The sequence below is a fragment of the Lagenorhynchus albirostris genome, chromosome 2 (assembly GCF_949774975.1).
Source record: "Lagenorhynchus albirostris chromosome 2, mLagAlb1.1, whole genome shotgun sequence".
Lineage (NCBI taxonomy): Eukaryota > Metazoa > Chordata > Mammalia > Artiodactyla > Delphinidae > Lagenorhynchus > Lagenorhynchus albirostris.
In genome coordinates, this window is record NC_083096.1 from 134,116,999 (window position 1) to 134,132,179 (window position 15,181).

Genomic DNA, 15,181 nt, shown 5'->3' on the forward strand with positions numbered 1-15,181 from the left:
GATGTGGCACATATATACAATGGAATATTACTCAGCCATAAAAAGAAATGAAATTGAGTTATTCGTAGTGAGGTGGATGGACCTAGAGTCTGTCATACAGAGTGAAGTAAGTCAGAAAGAGAAAGACAAATACCATATGCTAACACATATATATGGAATTTAAGAAAAAAAAATGTCATGAAGAACCTAGGGGTAAGATGGGAATAAAGACACAGATCTACTAGAGAATGGGCTTGAGGATACGGGGAGGGGGAAGGGTAAGCTGTGACAAAGTGAGAGAGTGGCATGAACATATATACACTACCAAACGAAAACAGATAGCTAGTGGGAAGCAGCCGCATAGCACAGGGAGATCAGCTTGGTGGTTTGTGACCACCTAGAGGGGTGGGATAGGGAGGGTGGGAGGGAGGGAGACACAAGAGGGAAGGGATATGGGAACATATGAATATGTATAACTGATTCACTTTGTTATAAAGCAGAAACTAACGCACCATTGTAAAGCAATTATACTCCAATAAAGATGTTAAAAAAAAATCAAAAAAACACAAAGGTTAACGTTGGGGAATTGTCTCTTAAGATGTTATTCCTAAGTCATTCATCCTCCTCCCCCCACCCTTCTTTCCTGTCATGAGTAGAACCTAGTCTTTGTGTCATTTCTTAATAAACTGTTTGCTATTAAGGAATCATTACAGTAATGTGGGCTATTGGAAGAAAGGGGTTACTTTAGTAGCCAACCCTCTTAATGACCTGCTCTTCTGTACACATTCGTAGTTGGATAAGGTTGTGGTTATTGAACTTCTGCCATCCACCAGAGACAATCTGCTCAGGCTTGCATTGCTGGAAAGAGAAGATGATGGAAAAAAAAAAAAAACTCTGTCCAAAATTTCAAGCTACTCTGCCTGGGAGACGACAGTGCACTGAGTTCACAACTTGTTCAATGGGAATCAGCGGGGAGCATTAACTGAATGACTAGTGCGGCCAGCCTATGGCTAATGGCACATCTTCTCTGAGAGGCTGCATTCAGTTGAATTCACCAAATATTTATGGAGCACCTTTAATATGTCAGGCTCTGCTCCAGATGCTTGAGATCCATCAGTGGACAAGATACATAAAAACCCTTGCCCTCGTGGGGTTTACATTTTAAAGATTAACAGTCATAGCTGGTCTTTCCTCAAATTTGCATGGCAACTAAAGAAGATGGAATATTGGCTAATAGGTATCCCCCCAAAAAGACTATCAGGATTTAGTACTGGATTTCCAACTTGTAAAATAACTATTGAAAAAAAAAAAAGAAAGAGGTTTATTTCTCTCTGGATTACATACTCTAATGTACTGACTGAGACTTTGGGAACTTGTACTTTAAGACTGGGGGGGAAAACGTCCAACAACAGCACACAGTTCTACGGGCCCAGCACAATTTAGTGTTGTTTTGCATTCTAGCGGCACAGATCTTGTTAAGAAAGTCCATGTCACTGGCACAAAAGGAGTGAACATGGGAAAATACTTGTTCTTCTTTCTATCAAAGGCACAGTTGTAAACGCACAATGCTATGAAAACTCAAGCAAATCTGGAATCATCGTTAAAGGGAATTAACTTGGAAAGTAATTTGTGGCAAGAAAATTCAACTCCTTTGTTATCTTCCTTTTACCGTAACATGCTTCCTGAACACTGCTTATGAGAGAGGGCTCTTAGAAAGAAAAAAGTAAGTATAGTAAAATTAACTCATTTTATCAATTTGTGCTCTCGGCCAGAGTTTCCTGACTGTGGCTTCGAAGGGCTGTAAAACTGATGAATTTGCATGGAAAAAGAAACTAGTGTAAGTAATTTGTATAAGAGGGAACACGGACATAGACTGCTATAATTCAGACACCCTGCAGATAGCAGACTGCTGCAGTGTGAGCAGTTATGGGTTAGAAAAATGACCACACGGCAGTCAGTCTGACTTGAATGCAAATCAATCATAAAGGTACTTTCTCTGCAGCTTCTACGCCACGGTCTTCAGCAACTCCTTTGCCAAGCAGATTTCTAGTCTGTAAACCGTGTGCTGATCTCCTTTCCCCACTCTTCCATTCTGAAAGCTCTGACCCAATGCAGGCTTGGAGTATGTTTTTCCAGAATGGAACATAAAAGAAAGGCACTGAACCAAAGCAAGGGTTTCCCTCTAGGTGAAAATGAACTTCCCTGCTATTATAAGATTGAAGCAATGTTTCATTATGAAATGTGGCATTACGTGCCAAAAGCAGCTAACACAGAGCACTGTTTCCACACATTCACGTTTTGAGGACACAGGGTAAGGATTATGTAAATTTGTGGTGGCAAAGAAGGTAAATAGAGGAATTTTTATTTCTAAAACAATAATTTCCTTTTACGAAAATGGGAACCATTCACTGATACCCTCTTCCTCCCCACTATGAGCCATGAAGATGGTTTATCTTTGATAGATAATTACTGTGAGTTCAATTTGTAAATAAAGCGTATTCAGGCACTTTATCGCCATAAAGTCCAGTCCTGGATCTCAGTAAACGTACATATCTACTCTATAAAGGAAAGAACTGTCTCCTACTTATTTTGGTATTCTCAGCACACAGTGAAGGATGCTTCATATACTCACATGCAACAAATGTTTACTGAGTTGAACTAAAATTATATGAGCTTGTTAATGAAAGATGGTGAAGAACTAGTACTTACCGAGTATTTATTAAGAGGCAGGCAATGGGATAGGTTCATCCTTGCATGGGGACATGGAATATGCACTTGTATTCTTCTCATTTAGAAGTGAAAAGGGAGCTACGAGGTTAAGTAACGTGATCAAGATCACACAGCTAAACATGTGACAGAGCAGGGATTTGAACCCAGATATCTCTAGATACCTGCCCAAAGAAACAGAGGGGAAACCCACATTTTTCATCTCCTTGTCCTCCTTCACCATTGGTTACTGGGGAGATGAATTCAGTAAGATTTAAATAGAGAAATATTTATCACCTACCACTTAACTGGCAAAACAAATATCTCCTCTTCCTCCTCCTTCCTTCTTTGTTTTTACAGGTCTTTAGAGTGGCAGGCAGTGCTTCACTGGGTGAAGGGCCTGACACCTGGTCCTGCAGAGCAACCCACAGCGGGGTGAGCGATGCTGACAGATCTCTTGCATTAGTGGCTTCTGCCTTTGGGACTGAAATTGATTTTCTGCATTTTAGAGTATCATCTCTTCTTAGCTTTTTGGTTGAGGTCAAATGTGGTACCCGCTTAGTATATGATACAGCTTCAGCCATGGGATTAAGTCTTCTCTGACAGGGAATAGATATGATAGCCTAAGAGGTCTTTTCACCACAATGATCTATAAACCAAGGATGGGCTTCTAAACATAAGCCCCTTAACCAAGAGTGCACTGGGACTATCTGACCATTAGCAATTAGGAAACCAAACTATGTCAACAGAGTCCCATCTCAACAACCTACAAATCCAGCTGTCTGCAATACTTCTCAATATTTTCACCAAGAACTGTTTAATTTTTTCTCTCCTCCATCTCTTGAAAAATTCTGGGTGCTAATATGTCCTCACACCAATCACATACTGGATTAACTCAGTTTCCAGTATTTGACCTAATATGTGGCTTTTCTGAGTGTGAACCCCCTCAATCTCATCCTAGACATGCCTATAGGGTCATCAGCAACAGTCTTTGTAATCATTAAGAGTTACAGTGAGGGGCTTCCCTGGTGGCGCAGTGGTTGAGAGTCTGCCTGCCGATGCAGGGGACACGGGTTCGTGCCCTGGTCCGGGAAGATCCCACATGCCGCGAAGCGGCTGGGCCCGTGAGCCATGGCCGCTGAGCCTGCGCGTCCGGAGCCTGTGCTCCGCAACGGGAGAGGTCGCAGCAGTGAGAGGTCCGCGTACCGCAAAAAAAAAAAAAAAAAGAGTTATAGTGAGGACAATATATTCCAGCCAAAATCTCAATAATATTTGCAGGCTTCTTGTGTCAGGCTTTTGGAAAGCCCCCAAATGCCTTTTTCCCCAATGTTACCTACTGGATATGAATATCTGCTCTTTAAAAACTGAGGCTTATGAGTGCATAAATGAAGATTTACTAAAAACCAACTGGCAGTAATGACCTCCAGCATACTGGAATTTTTACATCCATAATGTAAGAGAAAGCAAAATTTTCAAATACTATAGAACCAAATACTTTGAAAAGCTCTGATAAAAATAACCATGGTGTGGCTGGCCACTTAAAAAGTTGTCAACGTGTCAATGTTAGACCGAGAATTTTTAAACATCTTGTTATCCATTCTATACCCTGGAAGAGAAATTCCAAGAATAATGCAGAAACATAGGCTTTGGCTGAAAACGTGTGGAATAAGAAGTTTCTGGCTTCCTAAAGCAGATGAATTAGATCTAGTATTGGCATGCTCTTTTTCTATTGGAATTACTAACTCTGAAAGGGTCACTAGAATGGTCCTTGCAATAAACTGATTTTTAGAACATGAATTCTAAAATCAGTCCTTCTTAATTTATACATACACACACACACTCAGCACATATAGACACACACACACATTTTTTTTTTTTTTTTTTTTTTTTTTGCGGTACGCGGGCCTCTCACTGTTGTGGCCTCTTCCGTTACAGAGCACAGGCTCCGGACGCGCAGGCTCAGCGGCCATGGCTGACGGGCCTAGCCGCTCCGCAGCATGTGGGATCTTCCCAGACCAGGGCACGAACCCGTGTCCCCTGCATCGGCAGGCGGACTCCCAACCACTGCGCCACCAGGGAAGCCCCACACACACATTTTTAATAAATTTGCTGATAGTGTGGTCAACTCAAGGATCTGCTGAGTGAAAGATCGAGGACAGAGGCTTTGTTCAATAATAATCATAGTAGTTACCATTGTTGAGCATCTACTATGTGCTAGACTCTTGACATTTTCTCACTTCATCCTTGAAACACTCCTGAAAGGTGTTGTTTTTTTTTTTAACATCTTTATTGGAGTATAGTTGCTCTACAATGGTGTGTTAGTTTCTGCTTTATAACAGAGTGAATCAGCCATACATATACACATTATCTCCATATCTCCTCCCTCTTGCGTCTCCCTCCCGCCCTCCCTATCCCATCCCTCTAAGTGGTCACAAAGCACCGAACTGATCTTCCTGTGCTATGGGGCTGCTTCCCACTAGCTATCGATTCTGAAATCGATATTTCCAGCACTCAGACTTAGATCCAGCACAGAACTGGTACTTAATAAATCTTTGCTGATTGAATAAATGATGGTTACCTATCAGGAGAACACATCTGAGAGGGGTTAAATGTTGCCCAAAGTCACTTGGTAAGGCCAGATCCCCAAATCTGTTATCCTGGACTATTTTATGATACCATTATGCCATCCTGCATATAGATTTTATAAATTACCCAAAGAAAAAATTACCTAGAAAAGATGAGAAATAGACAAATATATGAAAAGAGATCGTGATAACAAAATAGTATGTACATCAAGGTGTTATGTGTTTTGCTTCTCCCTGAGTCAAACCTTTACAATAAAAATGCTCACAGTCTGGTAAATTTAGTAGGAGCTTCAGCTAAGAAAAGAAAACAAGAGGCCCTCTAAATCTTGCTATGAGAACTCACTGCCAGCTCTAACCAGGAAGCCTGTAGGGGTATGAGTGTAACAGAAAGGACAAGACCTTCATGCACAGCATTGGCTGATGGGTCTGCTGATGTCATAAGCTTGTTCTTATCATAGCTCTAATTTCAGCCGACATGGTGGTCATAACACGGCTGACAGAGCCCACACCAAACACAAGGTATATGCACATTTCAATTTGTAGGTAAGGGTGGGAACACCTTCTACTTTACGTGGCTCTTTCTCTAGTGGGTGAGGAGAGTGGGACAGAAAAAAATATCATGTTTGGCCACACATACTGTGAGCCGGGATTCAGAAGAAAGAGTAGTTGACGAAAATTTCTGCTACTGCCAGTTCATTTCATTTGTTGCCAGCTTTACTGTCCAAATATTCACCCCAAATATGTCAAGAAAATTAAAAGAAAAAAAATGATACAACAAAACATCCTTTTGAAGTAATTCAATTTCAGTATTTATTTTGAAAATTTATTGAATTATAGTAGAGGAAACCCACTAAATTAAGCCAGCCAGACTGGTATTTTTCTTCCTAAGAGTATGGCAATATTTATTATTTTACCTCTCCATGAGGGGTTGATTAAAACTAGAAAATAAAACATTGGCAATGTCATAATATATTCAGAATAAGGTGGCTTAGACAGGCAAATGAAAAAATATATAGGGCCAATCAGTATTTTCTATTCCACAATGTAACAGATTTTCTTGAAAAACTGCATTCTGGAGATAGGCATTATGATTTTTTTAAAGGGACTCCTACTCTTTTGTCTGCTGCACACGATACCCTTACTCTGGAAGAGGTGCCATTGACTTCTACAGATAGAAAATGTGTGATGTTCATTTTAAAATTACTAGTAGAGCCTGCTATTGACCATCTAATTATGCCGAGTTCCATTTATAAACATAGCTAACCACTAAGTTTATGGAGACTTTTTGTGCTGCTTTAATAGGATATTGATCGAGAGCATAGTTTGAGTGGACTGCCATTGAATTGTATAATGGCAAACAAGAGGCAAGGTCACAGCCACTGTTCATGCTAGGGCTGCAGTGTATTTTTTATTATAATCTTTTTGTTTCTTCCTTTAATGCTCAAGCCCAAATGGTTTCTTTCGAAAGGAGAGCTTGCGTAAGAATATAACCTTACTTTTAAAAATAATTTCCAGTGCCATGATCAAAGGTGAACCAACAGGCCACCTATTCAGAAAAGAAAGTTTCAAATCTATTCCACAACAGAGACCTAAAATCTGGCAAATAAACAGCATCCCAAAGGACTGGGACATCCGGAATCCCTTATCCTACACCAGTTTCCTCATGAGTCCTTCTCTGCAGGAACGTTTCATAATTTTCAAGTTTGGGCTTGTCCCTACCAAAGATCTTCGTTTCCTTATTGCACCTTGGAGCCCAGTTAATTCTGTTGTAGTAGCGCCATCGCGGCAGGTTAGACTATTGACAATAGTTCCTACTAAATTGCTGGTCAGAAAATCCAAGGGTGTGGGTATGGGCCCCCAGAGACACACAAAGGACCTAGAGACCTCAGAGAGAATTTTACAAATGAACTGCAATCTGGATCTTCATGACAATTCTCGTGTGAGAATCCAGAAAGAGTGCACATTTCTAAGGCAGAAAACAGCCACTAGGGTGCCACCTCATGCCAGGCTGAGGCATATGCCTTGCTCCATTCACTCCCACTCTCCATTGACAAACAACTCGGGAATCCTGTAGCCACCCAGCAGCCTAGCTTTGTGGCAGAGCCAGGACGATTCAGCTGCTGGATTTTAATAGATTCTGCAGCAATGCAACAGGAACCCAAAATCAGTCTGGGTAACTGAGAGTGGTTTTCACACCCAAAGACTCTAAGGCTGGCCACAGTGTGCTGAGAACCCTGGCTTTTCAAAATTCCAGGGCCATGAAATCATACCCAGCCACGAAGTTTACTTAACCCTTGCAGCCAGCTCGGGTGTACAAACCACTGCTAGAAAATTAGAACCCGTCAGGCCAGAGTCACAATGGCCTGTGTGTATTTGCGGTTTTCCTCTTTCCCAGTGAAGTATTTAAGGTTTCAGAGTCACTCCACCAACTTCAAATAAAAGAGTCAGCACTTTAGAAGGATATGGGCAGAAGTAGTGGATTTTTTCGGGAGGATTTTCTGGGTGCATACCAGGAAGGATATTTGACAGCCTCAAAAGCACACACTTTGAGGAAAACACTGGTGCAAAATAAACAAGAGAGGGTGCTGACAGAGAGCTATCTAAGCAGCATCAATTTAGCCACCAGTAGAGTGGGCTCTCTTTGTAGCAACTTCATGGGAAAGAGACCCATCTGAAAATGCTTCTAGAAGGCTTTGTTTTAAAATGCAGCATCATGTAAGAGCCATTTCAACAGATGGTTCCTGTCTCTTTCCTCACAGTCTTATGCTAAAACAACTTTAATGATTCTGAACCTCATCGTTAGCACTTATAAACCCCCTCCCCCAGAGCAGAGAAGACTTCTCTCTCTCTCTGGCAACGTGTCTAGTGGTCTGTATGTCGCCCTCCCTCCCCCGGAACAAAGTAATAAATAACTAGAACTACTTTCAGATGGTCCTAGCACATGGGGGAAAAGGTAGGAGGAGAATGAATATACATTTACTTTTATGCTACAGTACTCTCTTTGCTGCTAAGAGAAACAGAACTCTCCTTTCTTGCCTTTCACAGAGTCTGGATGATGCAAAAAATTAAAAGGTAGGCAGGCAGAAGGTAAGGGTAAGAGGGGAATTGGTGGGAGACTGCAGCAGGAGGCCCTGATTCCAACAGCCCCAGGCATCTGAGGAGGATGATTTCATGTCAAGCAACCTTGTCGCCTGACCCTTCACCTCTGAATGTGCAAGGCTAAGCCAGCAGCTTTCTCTTGAGTTTCTCGGCCATGGCCACCCTGTAGTAACACGATTATAATCAACAAACTTAGCACAGTTATTTCAGTGAATCCTCATGAGGAAATACTGAAATAGCATCTCCCTCCTCTATTAAATTTGAAAGGAGGAAAACTAAAAACAGAAACGAACGGGAAACCTCGGGAATGTCAATATTTGTATTAGCAAATTTAAAAACTGAATTCGAAAGATCCAGAAAGAGGGAAAATTTTCAAGCTGAGGCCACCATTAGTGTGAAATTTCTGGGCCACGTATGTGGTCCCAGGTGTGACTGGGGGGACTGGGTGGGGCTGGGATAGACAGGAGGAAGTTAAGAAGAAATGTGCAGCACAGTGGAAGAAATTCTAAGACACTGAGGCCATTAGAAACATCCAGGTGAAAGGCTAACCTATGAGAAAGAGTAAAAAGATCACTTGTTGGGGGAGTGGGAAAATGAGTAGTAGGAGCACACGTGATTTGTAAGGAAGTGAGACTATTCTGTATGGTACTGTAATAGTGTAATAATATGATACTGTAATAGCCTATTCTGTATGATACTGTAAAACATTTGTCAAAACACATAGAATGTACAACACAAAGGATGAACCCTAATGTAAACTACAGACTTGAGTTAATAGTAATGTATCAATATCAGCTCACCAATTATAATAAATGTACCACACTGACAAAAGATGTTAATCATAGAGGAAACTGGGGAGGAAGCGATATTGAGAGTCTATTCATTAAAAAAAATCAAACCTGAAAACAAATCCAGGAAAAAAATTGTAATTAAGTATTTTACTTGTTTTGGTTTACCTGAAAATCATGTAAACGTTTTGTTTGATGCACATATTAACAATTGAAAAGTTTATCAACTCTCATAAGAAATGATAATTTAATAAAAGCACAGAATCTTTGGATCGTTTAGTTCTATAATGCAGTTATAGGAGAGGTCATGACAAAAATGTCTACAGGCAGCTAGCTGAGTACAGTAGAGTGAAAAGAGCAAGTTTCTTAACTTTGAGCATCACCGACTCCTTCATCTATAAAAAGGGACAATAACAGCAACCATGGGAGGACTGAATGGTGCCTAGCACAGTGCCTGGTACTTGGTGTCTGCTTGATAAATGCTGGCTACTGTAATTTTTCATATGTTACATTATGCTCCTACCAGGGCTAACGTCATGCATTTAATCAACTTACATGCCAGTTAGCTTATTTCTATCTCAAGGTTACAGAACACACCCCAGCCCCACTTATCTGGAAAAAGTGTCCACTGCACCTCTAGAATGGATGCTTGGCTCTTCTAATGTGGGGAGGTGGGCAGCGCCGTAAGGAATGGTTAAGGATTTTGACTCCATCATACGGTCTGAGTGTTACGTCTTTCAGAAAGGTGTGTGGGTGAGGAAACACGAGCTGGGGGACCCTTCCCTCATCAGCCAAGGCAATCTCGAGACACAGACCCTGAACAAACCTGGATTAAAGATCTGTAGGAGGGAGGGGGCTCTGGATGGCAGTTTGGCCAGAAGCCATGGTTGAGCTGACGCAGCCCAGTCCCACTCTTGCCAAACAGTTGCAGTCAGCATGAGGGCATGTGTGAGTGAGTCCTAGAGCAATTACACAGCAGTGTACAGAATCGAAAAGCATTCAAGGGCCGAAGGATGCTCGCTATGCCAGGCATCAGCAACACAGCCCTCTAAACAGGGACAGGAAACAAACCAGGTCCCTCTGTAGATTCAGTGTGTGGTCCGGCCATACCCTCTGGCAATCTCGAAGGCAGGTTGAGAATTCCCTTGGCAACCACGTGTGGTAGACTGAATGGAAATCTAGTCAAGTTTGGAACTGATAAGGCTTGGGATATAAGACCTTAAAGGGACACAGAGACAGTGGAAGAAGGATGAGATTCTGGGGATGGTTCTGAGCAGTGAAGGCCTTCACATACAAACCCCCAGGCCTCAGGACACTGACGGTAATGAAGACTAAATGTACGTATTACAGCACCAAGGGTAGAATTAAAAAGGTCTTGTGCACCAATCTTAAAAGGGTTTTCTTTTCACTCATTAAGGCTATGATTAGATCCCAGTAAGGGCTCTATGAATGAATGTATGCCCCAGTAATGCCATGAGGACAGTTATACTCTAATACATATACTCTATATTACTCTTATTATTAAAATTGCAAGAAAAATGTACGATGATGATCACCTTTTAAAGATCTTAAAAAAGTAAAAATATATACATACAAATGCATTTTTATTTGTCTACGGCAAATAACTGGGTCATCGGCTGTGCTAGGGCAGTACATATCCTCCAAGTTAACAAGGCAATCTTCTCTCCAGCTCGCTGGTTGGTACTCTAAGCACACTTCATCATATGGCAGCAACTTCGCCATTCCAAGTCATACCTCGCTGCTCATAATGCTTCATTCTTTAGGGTTCTGACCCCCTACACCAGCACATCCCAGCATTAACCAAGGATTCCCGACTGTAGAATTCTAACACCCATGGTTACCTTCCTGCTGTTTTCCCTGTCTAGTCTCAGGTTGTAGATTTCTTCAAGTTCCTTTGGGCTAGTCTAAGAGTACAGATTGCAGTGCTACACAGACTTAGCTTAACTTTTTACCCACTTGTTTGACTTTGGAAAAATGACTTAACTAGACCCTCGATTTAACTCATTTGTAAAAATGAGAGTAATTTCTTAATCTCACATGTTTATTGCAAGGATTAATTTTATGTAACATACATGAAAACCTAGCACAGTGCTTGGCGGATAGACTCTCCCTCCACCCTCAGATCCCCTGCCCACACCTTGTATCCCACTTTCTGGATTTTTTTTTTTTTTTTTTTTTGCGGTACGCGGGCCTCTCACTGTGTGGCCTCTCCCGTTGCGGAGCACAGGCTCTGGACGCACAGGCTCAGCGGCCATGGCTCACGGGCCCAGCCGCTCCGCGGCATGTGGGATCTTCCCGGACCGGGGCATGAACCCGTGTCCCCTGCATCGGCAGGCGGACTCTCAACTACTGCGCCACCAGGGAAGCCCCCACTTTCTGGATTTTTAAGAAATAAGAACAGACAAGAACCTGAGCCTGTGAGATCAGGATGGCTGGGCTTGCTTGACCTGACATCTTGTCATGAGATTGACTTGCTTACTCGGTCAAGCTTGCAAGACTGTAATACAGTGAATGGAGGGTATGAACTTGAAATAAAAATATTTATTTTTACTCCACCTCATTCCACAAAGAATTTGATGCAGCTTGAAACCAATTTCAACAATGTAAATTTTATCCACCAGTGGTATTTTGAAGTTGAAGGGGGATAAAAAATAAAATTTTAGGGCTTCCCTGGTGGCGCAGTGGTTGGGAGTCCGCCTGCCGATGCAGGGGACACGGGTTCGTGCCCCGGTCCGGGAAGATCCCACATGCCATGGAGTGCCTGGGCCTGTGAGCCATGGCCACTGAGCCTGCGTGTCCGGAGCCTGTGCTCCGCAACGGGAAAGGCCACAACAGTGAGAGGCCCACATACCGCAAAATAAATAAATAAATAAAAAATAAAATTTTAATATTTAGTATGATTTTCCTTGGTATTGGGACCTAGAACACCATAGTCATTGTAGATACACTTTTTTAATGTGAGCCAGAAACTTTTATTTTAATCCATTAAGCACAATAGGCACAATGCCTAAGGCCTATGATCTTTTCAAAGGCTGCAAAGTTGTTTGAAGTGTGATGAAAATTATTATTATTAGTTTTTTGAAGTATAATTGATGTATGACATTATGTTAGTTTCAGGGGTAATATAGGTAGGGTTTTAAATAAAAACAAAGATGTTTTTGTGGGTAATATAGGTATGGTTTTAAATAAAAACAAAGAGTGTGTGTGTGGGGGTGTGTGTGTGTTTACATGGGGTGGAGGGAGGGAGAGGGAGAATCCTATACTTTCTCCTTGGACTGTCTGGATTATGTCATAGCAAAAATACAATCAATGACCCTTTGATCAATGGAACAGGGTGGTGACAGGTGCTCTTAATTCACTGTTGTTGGTGATTATTGACAAGCTGGTAATGATCATGCTGCACGGTGTCACTCATGCTAAGGGCATTAGCATTCTTTAAAGGTCAAAACCAAATTCTTTTAAAACTCAGAATTTCTTAGAAATCCAGGAAGCCTCAATTTTTTTAAAACAGGTTCACACTATAGACTAGGGACTATGTGAGACACTCAGGATTTCAGTTCTTTCCCTGTGTCTCACATTAAAATGATATTAATTTTTCCTGACTTAAATTCTTGGCTGTCAAACAAACTACGTGGCAAAATTCTTCCAGTGGGAGTATGAAAAGGAGATTCTGAAAGGTATTTATGTCTTTAGGAGGCCTAGGCAAAAGGTAAGCACAAACCCAAGGCAAATCTGTACCAAATCAAAGCAAAATTATACTTACTCTGTGACACTCTTACTAGCTCAGTCACACTAAAAACCCCTGATGTGACAAAACTGTCCTGGAAGCCCAAATGTCCTGGGGAAACAAAAACAAAAGAAGCGAAGTGTCATAAATAGAAGACATCTGACAAGAGAATTTCAAATATTAGTTTCATTGTGATCAAAAAATGTGAAGTCTAATTTCATATTCTGCTCTAGTTAGAGTCACGTAGGAGGGTAGAGTCATTTAGTTACATAGATGGTTTTTTGGTTTGAATCTTTGAATCTGGAGCTTATGGAAAGCTACGACACAACAACTGGGTGATTTTTGAAATGGTTAAAAAAAGAAGTTCAACAGGAAATCTGAAACAAAAGACGATTTAAAATAAATGGTTACCTTGGCTGACCTCTGAGACCTTCACAACCGGGATGAAAACAGCCTACCTAAGAATCAGCTAGGATAGCTAAATTCCCTAACAGTTTTTAAACATTGTTCTCTAAAGAAACATCTGATCGGGATTAGCTATCCATTCCTTCAAACCAAAGAAGATTTAAAGATGTTCCCCCTTCATTTCTACAGGCACCATAGCGTGAATCCTTAAGAAGTGAGACTGCAAAAGACAAGCCCCAACACTTGAAACATAAACACAAATTCTTTTGAGCACAAATAAAACTTTATATTTGTTTTGAGACAAGAGTTTTTTGTGGAGGGGTGGGTTGAACCTTATTTTTTGAGAAAAGATAATAAATTAATTGTTCAAAATGACTTACTCTTTGATTTCTGTATCTGCTTTATTTTTGCTGGATATAATTTCCTTTAAGATATCTGATATTACATCTAATTGCCAACTGCTTATTTATTTTTATGGTATATACAGGAACATATTTATAAATGGCAAGGAATACATAATTTATGAATGTCATTTCCCTCTCTGCCTCTAAAGTCTTCTGATTCTGAGTCTCACAGGTAGAATCTAGCTGAGGGATCTGTTTATAGGGCTAGTGTAATCTGCTTTAAAATTAGGGTCAAGGAAAAGTAGTTGGCTGAAGGGATTTTTTTTTAAATAAGTGTTCTTTGAAATAAGAAACATACTTTTAAGAAACGCAATGTAAGAAATAGGACTAGTCTGAATGTACAACAAACAATCAATAAATAAGATTTATGTTATTGATAAAAGCAAGATTTTGCCCACTACTAAAAGGAAGCAAGTTTACCTGTGGCATAGTTTATGCACCAATAAATTTGTTAAATATCATGCACATAAACACATGCAAAAAAAAATCACCATGCTTTGTAGAATTATAAATGGACCTACAAATTATTCTTTTTCTTTTGGTTACATTGGACTTTTGCATAAGAAACATGTTTTGGCTGAGAATTAAAAGACAATTTTCAGTCAATTTTGATATCAAACATACAATCTATGATATTTTAGATGAAGCGGCTCTAATTTTTAGAATATACAATAATCATAACTTGCTTTTTTAAAATAAAATGGCACGATGTGTGGTGATGGATGTTAACTGGACTTTATTGGGCTGATCATTTCGCAGTACATACAAATTGAATCACTGTGTTGTACACTTGAAACTCATAGAATGTTTATGCCAATTATATCTTAATAAAAAAAAGAAAAAAAGAATCATGTATATACACCACAATTTTTTAAAAAGGCAAAATTCATTTGAAGAAGGGCCTAAGAAATTTCACCTCTTAAAACAACCCACACCCAGGTATTTAGTTGACTTCTACTTGGTAAGCACCTGAGGTGTTGTCTCTTGGGTTAAAAGAACTGAGAAGTAAAAATAAATAAATAAATAAACAAGCAAATAAATAAATAAATATTTCTAACAAAGTCTTGGCAAAACAGCATAATATCTCTTTCTACTGTGACAACGTTAACATCACATTTATCCCACAGACCATAACAAAGGAAATCCAACCACAACGTACATTAAGTTTGACTTAAGACCCATATAACAATAGCAAGGAAATTCAGAGCTGAGTGGGAAAATCTGGGTTGATCTCCAGCTCTTGCTCATCTCTGTCTGCGTCACTTGCTTGCGGGCTGATACTTGTTTCAGTTCCAACCTGTGAAATTCCTTATTTTAAGGATGACTTAAAATGAATTTCTGAACAGAGTGAATGTGAACGTACTTTAATCCTGCCACCGGAAAAAGCAACCCATCTATTTTGAAAACTTAGTTTCGTTTAGCAGAAGGACTTGGGAGGGGGAAACCTGAGTGTTCATCCATTCAAAC

General features: G+C 40.4%; 1 protein-coding gene across 4 annotated transcripts in view; it reads right to left on the reverse strand.

The window, feature by feature from the left end:
- Window positions 1–15,181, reverse strand: part of NFIA (nuclear factor I A) — a 393,406-nt gene that overhangs the window by 143,965 nt on the left and 234,260 nt on the right. For 3 of the 4 annotated variants that reach the window (XM_060139906.1, XM_060139907.1, XM_060139905.1), the window contains exon 4: window positions 12,942–13,016. The exons of the other annotated variant lie outside the window; for it this stretch is intronic. In XM_060139906.1, coding sequence (XP_059995889.1) covers window positions 12,942–13,016 — 75 coding nt within the window. The remainder of the gene's footprint in view (window positions 1–12,941; window positions 13,017–15,181) is intronic. 4 annotated transcript variants of the gene reach the window in all.